Here is a 13944-nt window from a genome sequence, read left to right on the forward strand (position 1 = left end):
ACTTTTCTTAAAGAAGTATGGCTTGATATTACTATGTTGGATATAGTAATTGAAATATGTGCTTGACCGTGTTTGTCACACGTTTATAAAGAAAACAACAAAAAAGCAAGAAGACCGGCAAAAATTGAACAGATAAAAAATAGATTTATTTGATTTGGTTCGGTTCTAACATGTAAAATCTGCTTAATTAATTTATTTTTTTTCAGAAAAAGCCGAGTCAAACCGAACCATGAATGCCCCTGATTTGAAGTTAGATACCTTGCTTGTCGAATTTATTCTATTTCCAAAAGCTTGAATTACATCAGTATTAGTGAAATAACATTCACTTTATTTTATTTTATATGTCTTAATTTGATTGAAAGAATATGCATACGTCTTGAATTTTATGATCTTAAACTAAAAATGCGTTTAACATATTACAGATAGTATTAAAATTTATAATTTTAAACATGCTATGTCATCTCTATAAAAGAGTATTATTAAGAATAAAATTATTTAAAATTATGAAATATAAAAAGTATTATTTTAAAATAAACTAAAAAGAAAAATTGAACTCACAAATTAAAAGGAATGAAGTAAAATTCGGGTGAAAAAAATGAAGTAAAGTGCTTGAGTAGACGTACCCTTGACTTAAATTCAATCAGATTTGGTATATCGGATTTTTCAACCGTCAGTCCACACTTTTTGAATAATTAAAAATTCGCTTGCAAGTATCATAAAATTCCATCAGAACCCCTCAACTATATACTAAAGGCACTCTCCTATGTTGTTGTTAGCATGCTTCGTTCCCACCTCGAATTAACGCGTTTTTCTTGTTTCTGTTAAAGATTGGATTCTAGTAAATTTACTTGTGTTTTTTTTTTTGTGTGTTTAACGTTATAATCTGACAAAAATAAAGACTAACATATTCACCAAATATTTCTGAAATTGGTTGAGTTGTAATTCCAAATGTACAATCCCAATGGCCAATTTCATCTGGGTTATTCTTCATTATTGTTCAGTTTGGACCAACTTGAACATGCATTTGCTTTTCTCGTGGATTTTGTCATCTGGGATTTCTTCTTTTGGATTACAAATCTCAGAAAATGAGATTATATCATTAACAGAAAGCTATCTATAGATAAGAGCAGATGTTGATGCATTGAATGTAAGTTTTTTTCGGAAAAAAAGAAGCAGAATTGGGCTTTATAAGAAGCAAAATGGGGTGGGGTTAACTTGTAAAGACATAACCTTCAATTCTTTGAGAAGGATCAAGAAATCCAACAATGGCTGCAAAATTATGAGGTTTCTGTGCATGTCACCGAGGCCCCAATCATCTGGTACAACTCATTTAACATTCTATCTATTGATCAGTTTATTTTTCCATTTAATCTTCTTGTAAAATTTCCTCTATGTGTAGCAATCCTTTTGTAGCTGATTTGTATTGAATGCAATTTTTTTTCCAGTTTCACTTCTTGAAAATGATTTGGATACACATCAATCCTTTGTTACAACTGTTTCTCTGAAGTGTTGGTGTAGTTTTATTACTTAGCCACATCATGATGCTAAAAGCAGTTCAGTTTTTTTTTTTTATATCCAATCTCACATCTATCCATGTTCAATGTGCTTCCATGAGATACACTTGATTAGAATTGACTTTGTCTATGGAGAATGGTTAATCTTTGAACAGATTAGCCTATCTGGCTGTACCACCCCTCCTTCAGCACGAATATACACACACCGAAAAGAAAAGGTGTATAACCAACCGGGACTTCTGCTTGTCCAATGATCTGTGGTCTGTGGCTGTTGCTTTGGGTGCTTGCATTTTTTTTTATCCTTTGAATGACCTAATAGTTCATATCTTTTTTGTAGCCTATTTTGGCATGTATTACCTTTAAGGCGTGACTGTTACTCTTGCTGAGAAATTTCTACCATGTTTTCCTTTTCTCTTGCCTGGATGCATAAAAATCTCGTGCTTCATATTATGGTAACTACTGTGTTTCCTTTGGCATAGATTATGACTAATCCTGGGCTGTTATTCGTCTAATGGATTTTAAGTAACCAAACCAACTTTAGAGCTCTAACATGCTTTACTACTAAAAAGTGTCCATCATTGGTTTTCTTGTTACGGAATACTTACTTCATCTGAATCTGTCCAATGTCATTTAGTATATGTGTTAATGTGCATCTCAGACTCGTGTCCTTGTATCTTGGTGGGATATCATCAGCTATGTCTGTGTTAACAGAGAGCAGCTGTTTTCTCTGATGAATTTTGAGTTTTTTCATCTGTAGTTATGCTAAAGAAGAATTAAAAGTCGGTTTTCTTATCTGAGCTAGTGTGCACAGAACTGTCTTTAGGAGTTGTATCCCATTAATCATAGTCTCTGAATGTTCAACAGAAGAAACTAATGGAGACCCTCCCGTTGCTCCAATTTTCTCATCTTCAATAACCAGTGATGTTGAAACTGCTTCACCAAACACCCCTAATAGATGCAGGCAGGCAATAGCTTCTCAGCTTCGAAACTTTGCTTTCAATGAGCTGAAGTTGGTGACAAGGAACTTCAGAGATGATTGTCTTCTTGGAGTGGGCGGCTTTGGTTCTGTTTACAAAGGTTGGATCAATGAGACTGGAAGTTCGCCAGTGAAACAAGGCACTGGGCTTCCTGTTGCAGTAAAGACACTGAATGAACATGGACTTCAGGGTCATAGGGAGTGGCTTGTATGCAACTTTCTAGTTTTCGTCTTCATTGTCTAGACTTTGAAAGTTTAATACTGTAATTCGTTATATATGCCCATTTACAACTTATCCTAATGTGACAGGCTGAAGTAAACTTCCTTGGGAAGCTTCACCACCGGAATGTGGTTACATTAGTAGGCTATTGCATGGAAGACAATAAGAGGCTACTCGTCTACGAGTTTATGGCTTGTGGAAATTTGGAGAACCACTTATTCAGAAGTATGTTATGCCTGTGCTCTTCTATATGTTTTGCTTGGTAATTAGCTTTTTCTTTGTAAATCTCCTCCGTAATAGCATATGTAGCATATAAATTCTCCAATAGGTAGCATTCGTGGTCAAGCTGTTTAAAGACTATGTTTTAGCTTCTTGTGTGTGCTTACTACTCCTTAAGGGCTTATACATTCACTTTCTCCCGACTAATTTTTGTAATGCATTTGATATTAGTAATCACTTAGCTTAAGCATTCTCTTGCAATCATTAATTGCTTTCCATTTATCTCTAGGAAATACTTCATTATGGTATCTTTCTAATTTCTGTTTTGAGTTTTCCTTTAAATCTTTGGCAATGTGTAGCAAAATTGGAGGAGGATATGATAAATTAAGTTGCATCTAGCTAGAACAACCAAGGTAAGCAAGATAAATACTGCAAGCATTCAGATATAAAAATTTGTACAAGATTACACAGCAGATGTATTTGTTGCCATTTAACGAGATCCCAAAATGGTTAATCACTCCCGATAAGATTGTTACCCTCTTGAAACTGCAATTTGTTCAAGTTACCTACTCCGACATGATGTGATGTGTTTCTCTACTTGTTAACATAACGTAAGCATTGATAAAGAGCATTGGGTCTCAACCCGTTGCATGGAAACTTTAGCCTATATGTTTGAATATGAAATAAAGCAGTTGGACGTCAACTACTTACAAGCATGTTTATTGTAAGTATAAATATCGTTAGGACTCTACTTCAATGGAAGAAAACCAGCTGAGATAGGATTGAATGTACTAAATATCTCCGATTCCAAAACTGTACGCAGAGCTACCTCCTTATATGACTCCTCTAGGGATGGAGATTTGTGATAGTTAAGCATGATGTAGAAATAAACAGTTGTAATTTGAAAATTATCCGATAGGCGTGCCTTGAATAACTTGCTCGAAAGGATCTAGTGGAGGGTAACTCATCCAGGAGCTTGGGATAGTGGTATATATTTGTACTTATCATAACTGTAACAATAAGTAAAAATAAAAAAATTATTGTTATAACTGCAGAATCGGGATAGAGATGGTAGGTATATCATAATTTATTGTTGTCATCCAGTTGTCTACCTAGTTTTTCGTTTCCGTGACCATGGAACTGCATTTACCTCTAAATTACTTTGTTTACTATACAGATGAACCACTTAGATATGCTGTATTAACTCATCAGCTTTTTGTTGTTCTTAGTTTATAATTTCACATTTATATCACCTTCTTTTATTCTTTTGTCTACGTCCAATATTCTATTTCTCTATTCTGCAGGGACTTCGCCTCTTCCTTGGAGCATCAGGATGAAAATAGCATTAGGGGCAGCACAGGTCCTAGCCTATATTCATGAAGAAGCTCAAAAACCAGTTATTTATCGAGATTTTAAAACATCCAACATCTTATTAGATGCGGTAATTATTTTAAATTCATGCCACTATGAATTTTCTCTTCATATCTCTGTAGTTAGCCCTTGGCATACTCAAATATCTTTCGATGATTTGTTACTGTCATTCCAGGACTACAACCCGAAGCTATCAGACTTCGGGCTTGCTAGGGATGGGCCCGAAGGAGATAAAAAGCACGTATCGACACGTGTAGTGGGAACAGATGGCTATGCTGCTCCAGAGTATGTGATGAGTGGTAAGTTGAATATTATCCTCCTTTTCCTTTTTGTTCTTATTTTAAATTGTGTTGTCCTTGGGAAAATAATGCATTTCTATCTCTAGGCCTATGAAGGTCTCACAGTCTCAAGAAGGTTATTTGTTGGCAATCCTCAAACATTAATTCTTTTAATCTCATTTTATGTGTTACCGTTTGCATGGAGTTTATGTGCTATTTGACTTTTCATTCATAATTTATGCGATTTTTATTAAGAAGTTATTTTGATGTTGTAAATATCACATCAAAGTTGTAAAAAATAGTACTCCACTTATCATTCATAGGATTGCATTAAACATTTTGGGAATTTTATACAGAGAGTATAAATTAAGGTGAATGTAATTTTTTATATATAGAAACAAAACAAAAATCAAAGTATGGATGTTATGGAAACTTATCAAATCCCCCTCTTTCCAAAATGAGAATCCTTTTTCTTCTGGGGCTGTTCCAAAATGTTATTCACTTAAAAGGAAAGTTTGATATACTTTTAATAACTCAAATCATTATCTGGGTACCATTATTAGTCTTTTAAATACTAGTTTCTTATTCTATGCTCTACAAATGCAAAAGTTGACATATGAATCCATATGTTCTCCTGACAAATGCTAAACAGCTCACTCATTCAGATCTTCTCTTAATAAGTGTGTCGGTTTTAATGCTGTTTGGGACCGAGGAAGTCAAGAACCACATTTGGATGTGTGCTTCTGTTTTGTAACTGAGCTGGTATATCTATGTAGAATAAAAATGGTGATTGTTCGAAAGGTGTTGATTGGTTTATGTTATTAGATTTAATGGTTGATGGTGATAGTCACTCACTGAGGGGAGTTCATTTCAGAAGAAAAAAAAAGGTAAGCAGAAAAGGGAAGAGGGAAAACAGAAAGGATTCCATCTAAACCATCACTCATGTCTAACAATTCAATGCTTAATCTTTATTATGCCGTTGAAGCTTTTAGAGTCACCAAAGAATGCAACTATTCGTTTCTTCTCCTTTCAAGAGCCTAACTTGAAGAAATCTTGATTTCTAGGTTTCCTTCAATACTTTGTTTATATCGAATTCACCTCTTGCTTCAGTAGTAAAGATGTTTACTCATATCCTTAAGATACTGTGGCATGAAGTGCTGGTTATACTTTTCCCTTTATAGGAAGTTTTCATAATTATTTAATTGCCATATATCCTGTGATGAAATCTACAGTACAAAATAAAAGACACTCATAATTACCTTAAAAGCTGGTCATTGTGCCGTTCATCACGAGTATAGATTTCTTTTTTATTCATAAGTTGTTCATTATACAGTAGAAAATATAGGACACTCATAAAATGCTTATATTTATTTATTTTCTTCTAATCCTAGAATATCATATCCATGTTTGTTTTCCGTTGTTTTAGGGCTTCATGCTTCAAGGATGTCAAGTATTATGAAAATAGCAGCAATATGCCAAATATGGGAGGATTAGCCCCGTGGAGCATTTTTTCTTAAATACCATAGAATTGCTATAGTCGTTATATTTCCTGATTATTGACACTATTATACTGTTTGCAGGGCATCTGACAATGAGTAGTGATGTCTATAGCTTTGGGGTGGTTCTCCTTGAAATAATAACTGGCCGAAGAGCCATGGACAAGACCAAGGGGTGAACAATACTTAGTGGCATGGGCAAAACTGTATCTTGCAGATAGGCGTAATTTTTGTCGGGTTATAGATCCTCGCCTTGAAGGCCAGTTCTCAAAGAACGGAGCATTAAGGTGCACTGATATTGTTTCTCGCTGCCTTAGAAAGAATGCAAAATACAGACCTCTGATGAGTGAAGTCGTCGAGATGCTGACTCCTCTGCCTTTAATGAGAGAAATTGCCTCCACTCCTAACATGCAAATTGTTGTCAACTCAAATGGCCAGAATAGAAATAATGTGCAGGCAGGGGTTATTTTAGCAAAGGATAAACATGCAGCTGGGAGCCTCCCCTCACCAAGTGGTTCATATGCGTTATCATCTCATTATACCCTTACTTGCAACCGTAACAACGTTAATGGAAATATAACTTAGTTTATGCTGTTCTCTGTTCTGTTCTCAGCCTAGTCGTGCTGATGAAAAGACATAATGGAATGCTGGAAGCAGAAGGGGGAAACTTTTAAGAGCATACTTAAGAAGAATCTTTATTTGATACAGACCTGTAAATAATTAGTATGCTTGTGCTTCCTTGTCTACTTTGAAAACTGAGACTTGGTTATGGAGATTAGACTTTTGTTTTGACATGCAGGTTCAAGTATTGGTCATCCATTTTCCTAATAGGTTTCAATGGACAATGATCACCTCCTGGATAAAATCATTTCTATTGACCATTTCATCGCTATTTTTATGAAGATGGTGATATGGGCAGAGTCATGAGACTGTATTCGGAAACTGAAGATTTATTATCATGAATTTGGTTTGTTTCATGAGAAACATCATCAATGGCGGTCCATGCAGGACAGTTTGGTGAGTTCTCTTACCTTTATTTACTTTTACGATAATCAGTATTTCCTTAATCATTAAATAACGACACTTATCTCTTACGCTTATTTATATAAGGTATAATTTTGATTCTAAAATAATAAATGCTTTTGTGTCCAGAATAAACTCGAAGATTAATTATTCAGTTGTACCTTTATGAACTTAGATCGTTTTTGAATGTAGCAATAGCTTATTTTTGTTTGTGCTATTTTTGGAGTAGCATAATTAGAAACAAATGGCAATGAGACTATTAATTTGTGACGATAGAGGGGTGCGAATTTTGAAAATAGTTCTTTGAAAACTCTCGTCCAAACAATCAAACAAACATGAAAACTCCAGACAAACACTTCAAACAAAGTAAAACTATTAGGCCTTATTTGTCAATTGTCACATGTAGATATAACGTTGATACATATATCAATTTAAGTAGATGATATTCAGAGGGATACAAAATACACAAGCCAGCATTCTAGTCTTTTTTGATGGAGAAGCTATATATCACGAAGTGGACGTAGGTATTTCCTGGAGTCACAATTGACGATGGAAAATTTGGGTGATTCACAGCGTCGGGGAATCCTTGAGTCTCCAAAGACAATGCTGAATGAGGCTGATACACAAATCCACCTTTCCCTTTTATATTAATGACAAAGTTTGCAGTGTAGAGTATCACACCAGGTGCAGAAGCTTCGACATCCATCACTCTTCCTGACTTCTTATCATAAACTATTGCCACGGGTTTCATTTTTTCAGTGCTGTCGAGTGCATAGTTCATGTCATATCCATTTGGAAGTTTATTGATCCTGCTCCCCACCTTATGGGGTTTAAGGAAGTCGTAGGGCGTGTTCTTGACAGGGGAGATTTCGCCTGTGGGGATGTGTTGATTGTCATCTGGGGTGATGTGTGATGCAAAAATTTGAACCAGTTGGGACAAGACGTCGCCACTGTTGTGACCACCAATGTTCCAGTAAAGGTGGTGAGACAAGTTAATTGGAGTGGCCTTGTTCAGTGCTTTTGCCTTAAAATCCACACTAAGTTTGTAAGGGTCTTTTAATGCATAAGTAACAGAGACAAGAACATCACCAGGAAATCCTTCATAAGAAAACAATGAAGTTTAGCCAAGGCGTAGTGTTCGTACTAACAAAATATGTAATTGTCTTGTATAATACCAAGATTAACCTTGATCACCGTCGGGACTGAAGTAGGTTAGAGTTATGTAAGGACAGGGACCATCTTTCGCGTACTTAGTCACTTTCCAGACAACTTTGCTATATCCTTTAGGACCACCTATATTTTGAAGCTTTAATTACATAACAGGGAAAGGAAATTTTGGGTAAATGAAGGTGAAAGTGGAAGAGAAAGCAAAGGTAAAAAGAAACCCAGTGAGAGTACCTTGAATCGTATTATTTCCTTCGTTGGGGACAAGCTTATAAAGGGTTCCATTCAAAGTAAATTGAGCACCACCAATCCGATTAGCAACCCTTCCAAGTAATGCCCCAAAATAACTTGTATCATTCTGCACAAAATTATGTTCATAAGTAAAACTAACAGACGAAGTGTTTGTTAAGAAAGAACTACAATTAGACAGGGTAAAATGATTGATTGTGACATGCACAGGACATGGAACAGTTGCTATTGACTTATGACGCTCAGAACCAGAATGACATGTAACTATATAGAAGGCAATCAAAGAATGGGAAGGCAAGAGGAACATATCCCTCCGTTTCTCTGTTTCTCTTTTTTCTTATGAGAAATATGAACTAAAAAGTTTTTAGGAAAGAGCAAGTTGGAATAGACGTATTCAAATACAACGAACAAACTGAAGTGAACTAACCAGGTATTCCTCGATGGTGTCATATCCAAGAACAACATCACCTATTTTTCCTGGAAAGGGTCAAGACAAGACAAGACTGATTTCTTCAAGGTATAGCTGAAAAACAAACAGTACACATTTACATCAAGAAGGTTGAAACAAAAACAGATTTAAAATAGCAAAATATGAGATTTTTTGGTTAACCATCCGGTATTTGGTACCTTATTGGCATGACTAATTCACATTCCCAGCCCATTAAAGGGGAAGCACCACTGAGGTTTTATTTCCCGGTTCCTAGGCAGTGCCGGCTTGATGGCTAGGCCAGTTGCCGTAGGCCCCCATTTTTGCGGGGACCCAAAATTTTACCAGAATAGGTTAATAGTTTTTTTTAAAAAAAAAAATTGGATTTTTTTAGTAAAAATAACAATTTTTTGTAATAATTAAAAGTGGGAATGAGAAAATTAATTTGGGCCCTTATTTTTACAAAGAAAATTAGGTTTATGTTAATTGTGAATGTTCTTTAAAATATACTCACACTCTGTTATTGATGATTTAGACTTACTTTATGAATTAAAAATGTTAAGGAAAATATTACAAATAGAAAATAATATTCTAATTGATATATTTAGTTGGATAAAAAGACTTAATTGTTTTTCAAATGCATATATTACTTTTATATAAAATTATGTTAAAAGTTGCCGCAATGGAAAGAACTTTTTCAAAATTAAAATTTATAAAATATCACCTAAGATTAATAATGTCTCAAGAGATATTAAATCGATTAGCTCTATTATCAATTGAAAAAATATTATTAGAAGGAATCATTATAAAAAAGCTAGAAAGATAGATGTCAAATAATATATCAGTGAACCTTTTTTTTTTCTTTTTTTTAAAGCTTGGGCCTCTGATTAATTTTTTGCCTGGCCTTCTGTATTTAGGGCTTAAACCGAGAACTCTGGTTAAGAGTGAGGTATCTCACGCATTCCACCGCTCCTTGGTGGTCAAAGGATGAGATTAATTAAGGTAAACGACAAGACATACCATGCTTATCAGGAAGAAGAACGGAAATGATTGAGGCACCATAATTAGTGACCTTAACAGAGAAATCTCCTTTCTTTATCTCATATATCCCTATCTTGCGCCCTGAAACACTAGTCAAAGCAACACACGGATGAAGAATGAATAAACAGATTAACAATCTAATCTTTGAAGACATAGTTAACTCCAGTCGTTTCGAGACTTTGGGAGTGTTCTAATGACAGCTTAATAAGCCTTGAATATATACACTCCTCCTATTCATCTGGAATCATTGTGGGATTAGATTATTACGGCCTGCAGGCTAACAAAAGATGAGTGACCACTCTTGAAAATTGACGCATTTAAGTTAGTCGTCGCCTTATTTTATGAATAGTTATATGCAGAAGTAGTTGTTTGTGTTTAGTTGCAAATTAAAAAATAGCAACAATGTTGGCGTGATTCTTATTCTGGAAATTATTAATAACAACTTGGGGCACTATTTGACAGAAAAGATATTTTAAACTAAATGACATGTTTCTTACTTCTAAAATAACTTGACGGAGTACATTACACAAACCTTAGCGTATAATTTTCCTTTTGTAGAAAGTTTAGAAGCACTGTACATTAGTTGGAGCTTTCCTAAAAGAACCTTTAGGTTTATCTGAAGGGAAACTCTCCTCGTTTTTAGCTAAGTTTTTAAAGCTTTAATTTAAACCAGAAACAATTTTTTAGTATAAGATTTCAAGATTAATGTAAAAGTTAGAACAGGATCAACGCCAAAAGCAGATCTTTGGTAAAAATCACTTATGGAACTGTGAACTATTCTTATGGAGTGATGAGACTAAAACCGCAAGTATGAATTATGATTTTTTCTACAACACAAAAACAACAAAATTATCCACTACTCGAAACCAGTGAGCTCATGTCCAAACACTCGTCAAACATGATTGAAAAGAGTTCTTTGAAAAGTCCATCCAAACACTTGAACAAACAAAATATACCTGATGTCAGGTGTTTTATTTGTCATAGTGAACACATAACCTTGATACATATATCAATTTAAGTAGACGATACAAATTAAGAAGGATACAAGGGACACAAGCAGCTGTGCAAAGAAACAAATGCAAGCATTCTAGTATTATTTCTTGATGGAGAAGGTATACAACACGGAGTGGACGTAGGTCTTTCCAGGAGTCACAATTGTCGAAGGGAAATTTGGGTGATTCACAGCATCCGGGAACCCTTGAGTCTCTAAACACAAGGCTGCACGAGGTTGATACACATATCCACCTTTTCCCTTCGTATTAATGACGAAGTTTGCAGTGTAGAATTGCACACCAGGTGCAGTTGCTTTTATATCCATCACTCTTCCTGATTTCTTATCATAAACTACCGCCACATGCTTCATTTTTTTTGTGCTGTCAAGTGCATAGTTGATGTCGTATCCATCTTGGATTTTATCGATCCTGCTTCCCACCTTATTGGGCTTAAGAAAGTCGTAGGGTGTGTTCTTGACAGGGGAAATTTCCCCTGTGGGAATATGCTGTTTATCCAACGGAGTAATGTGTGACGCAAAGATTTGAACAACCTGGCACAAGACGTCGCCACTGTTGTGACCGCCAATGTTCCAGTAAGGGTGGTGAGACAGGTTAATCGGAGTGGCCTTGTTCAATGCTTTTGCCTTAAATACCACGCTAAGTTTGTAATGATCTTCCAATTTATAGGTAACAGAGACAAGAACATCACCCGGAAACCCTACACAAGAAAAAGTTTAATCATTACATAGCGTTCGTCATAAGAAAGTAATTGTCTTGTGGAATACCAAAATTTACCTTCTTGGCCATCAGGACTGTGGTAGGTTAGAGTTATGTAAGGACATGGACCATCTTTCACGTGCTTGCTCACCTTCCAGACAACTTTGCTAAATCCTTTAAGACCACCTAAATTTTTGAAGTTTTAATTATATTCGAGACAGAGAAAGGACATTTGGGTAAAAGTGGAAGCGAAAACCAAGAAAAAGGGAAATTTAATGAGAGTACCATGCAACATGTTTACGCCTTCATTGGCAACAAGCTTATACTGAGTTCCATTCAGAGTAAATTGAGCACCACCAATGCGGTTTGCAACCCTTCCAAGGGCAGCTCCAAAATAACTTGTATCATTCTGCACCAAATTACTTCCATAAGTGACAACAAATGGGGATAATTTACTTCACATTAATGCAAAAGATGGGAGATTTAGCTGAGATATTATAGGCTAGGGACGGGGTCTTTGCTAGGAAAGAACTACAATTAGACTGTGTCAAATGACTTTGGATTTTGACATGGCACAATTCAAGGCAGGGGCGTCTAAAGGAACTGGTGACCTAAAAGGCTTAAACCTTGTTTAATAAAATTCAGGAATCAATGATACAAAGGACCTACTTTTGTAAGCTACATATCACTCAAATGTGACAAAACAGAAATAGCTGATATAGGAAAATGAAATGGAAAAGTGAAATTGTCAAATACAGGAAAAAGAAATGAATGTAAACGAAGGAGGACAAATCAAAAATTCAAAATGGAGGTAAATGTACTAATGACTTAGTAGACTATGAACCAGAATGACATGTAAGACAACAGAAGGCAATCAAAGAAAGGGAAAGTAAGAGGAATAGATCCCTCCCTTTCTCTGTTTCTCTCTTCTTCTTTTTTTCTAATAGAAAATGAAGTAAAAAGCTTTTAGGAAAGAGCATATTGGAAATAGATGCATTCAAATACAATGAACAAATTAAAGTGAACTAACCAGGTATTCCTTGATGGTGTCATATCCAAGAACAACATCACCTATTTTTCCTGAAAGGATCAAGACAATATAAAACTGATTAGTTCAAGTAGCAGAAAGCAGATTTAAAATAGGATTAGGTTTTCCAAAAGATGATTTTTTTTTTTTTGTTAACCATCTAGTATCCGTTCGCTGCCCATTAGAGAAGAAAACACTCCCTACCAGAAGTTTCTAAATTCCCAGGGCTCAAGTCGGAGATCTCTAATTAAGGGTGGAGGGATTCATCTCACCATGCATAGTCTTTGAGGGATTGATTAAGGTAAAAAACAGACTTACCATGCTTATCAGGAAGAAAAACGGAGATGATTGTGGCACCATAATTAGTGACCTTAATGGAGAAATCTCCTTTCTTGATCTCATAATTTCCTATCTTACGCCCTGTAACACTACCGGCAGCCAACAAATGAAGAATGAACAAACAGATCAACAGACTAAACTTGGAAGACATAGTCAACCCCAGTTATTTAAGAGTGTCTTAATCACTGCTTCTTCAGCCTTGACTTTATACACTCCTCCAAGTCATCTGGCTTTATTGTGGGATTAGATTATTACCTGCATGTGAACAACAAAAAAATTGTCTGCCTAATAATCTGCCTGGAAATGGGAAAACTCCGTAGAAAATTGACAATATATGAGTATCCAGTCTTGAGATTGGCAGAGTCAACTGAAGTTAGCCGTCTCCCATTAATTTTAATTATAGTTAATTGCACAAGTATAGCTGTTTGTGTTTACTTGTGAATACAAAATTGGCACTCACGTTGGCGTGATTCTTATTCTGGTAATATCAAAACTTGTTCCATGGTTTGGCATAATTGATATATTAAACTCAAATCACATGATCCACCATGTCTTAACTTCTATTTTTCAAATGCTGGCCTTCAGGTCACTGCCAAGCTGAATTAGGTTCTGGAAGTAAACTTTGATACTAAAATAGTAAATGGTCGTGTGTCCAGGATAAACTCGAAGATTAGTTAGTTGTGTTTGTACCTTTATGAATTTAATTCGTTTTTGAAAATAATAATGGCTATTTGTTTCTGATTGCGCTATTTCATTCTTCTTTAATAGGTTTCGGATAGATTTTAGTAACTGCGTTCATTATTTTTGCTTTCTCCGTCTCAATTTATGTGACACTTTTCAAATTTCGAGAGTCAAAAGAGATTCTATTTTACTGTGATTTTTTTCATATAT

General features: G+C 35.2%; 2 protein-coding genes and 1 pseudogene across 2 annotated transcripts; 1 reads left to right on the forward strand and 2 right to left on the reverse strand.

The window, feature by feature from the left end:
* Nucleotides 1–686: 686 nt before the first annotated feature.
* On the forward strand, nucleotides 687–7233 carry LOC132621422 (serine/threonine-protein kinase PBL34-like; annotated as a pseudogene).
* A 173-nt stretch (nucleotides 7234–7406) lies between these two features.
* LOC132621423 (uncharacterized) lies at nucleotides 7407–10303 on the reverse strand. Its single transcript, XM_060335684.1, has 5 exons — nucleotides 9958–10303; nucleotides 8938–8987; nucleotides 8496–8619; nucleotides 8283–8390; nucleotides 7407–8195 (listed from the first exon to the last, which is right to left on the reverse strand). The coding sequence occupies exons 1-5, from the start codon at nucleotides 10130–10132 to the stop codon at nucleotides 7576–7578; spliced, it is 1077 nt and encodes a 358-aa protein (XP_060191667.1). The 5' UTR covers nucleotides 10133–10303; the 3' UTR covers nucleotides 7407–7575.
* A 607-nt stretch (nucleotides 10304–10910) lies between these two features.
* On the reverse strand, nucleotides 10911–13211 carry LOC132622460 (uncharacterized). The gene is made up of 5 exons (XM_060337066.1): nucleotides 13033–13211; nucleotides 12718–12767; nucleotides 11973–12096; nucleotides 11766–11873; nucleotides 10911–11688 (listed from the first exon to the last, which is right to left on the reverse strand). Exons 1-5 carry the CDS (start codon nucleotides 13202–13204, stop codon nucleotides 11072–11074), a joined length of 1071 nt encoding a protein of 356 aa, XP_060193049.1. The 5' UTR covers nucleotides 13205–13211; the 3' UTR covers nucleotides 10911–11071.
* Nucleotides 13212–13944: the final 733 nt, after the last annotated feature.

The sequence above is a fragment of the Lycium barbarum genome, chromosome 12 (assembly GCF_019175385.1).
Source record: "Lycium barbarum isolate Lr01 chromosome 12, ASM1917538v2, whole genome shotgun sequence".
In the NCBI taxonomy this organism is placed as follows: domain Eukaryota; kingdom Viridiplantae; phylum Streptophyta; class Magnoliopsida; order Solanales; family Solanaceae; genus Lycium; species Lycium barbarum.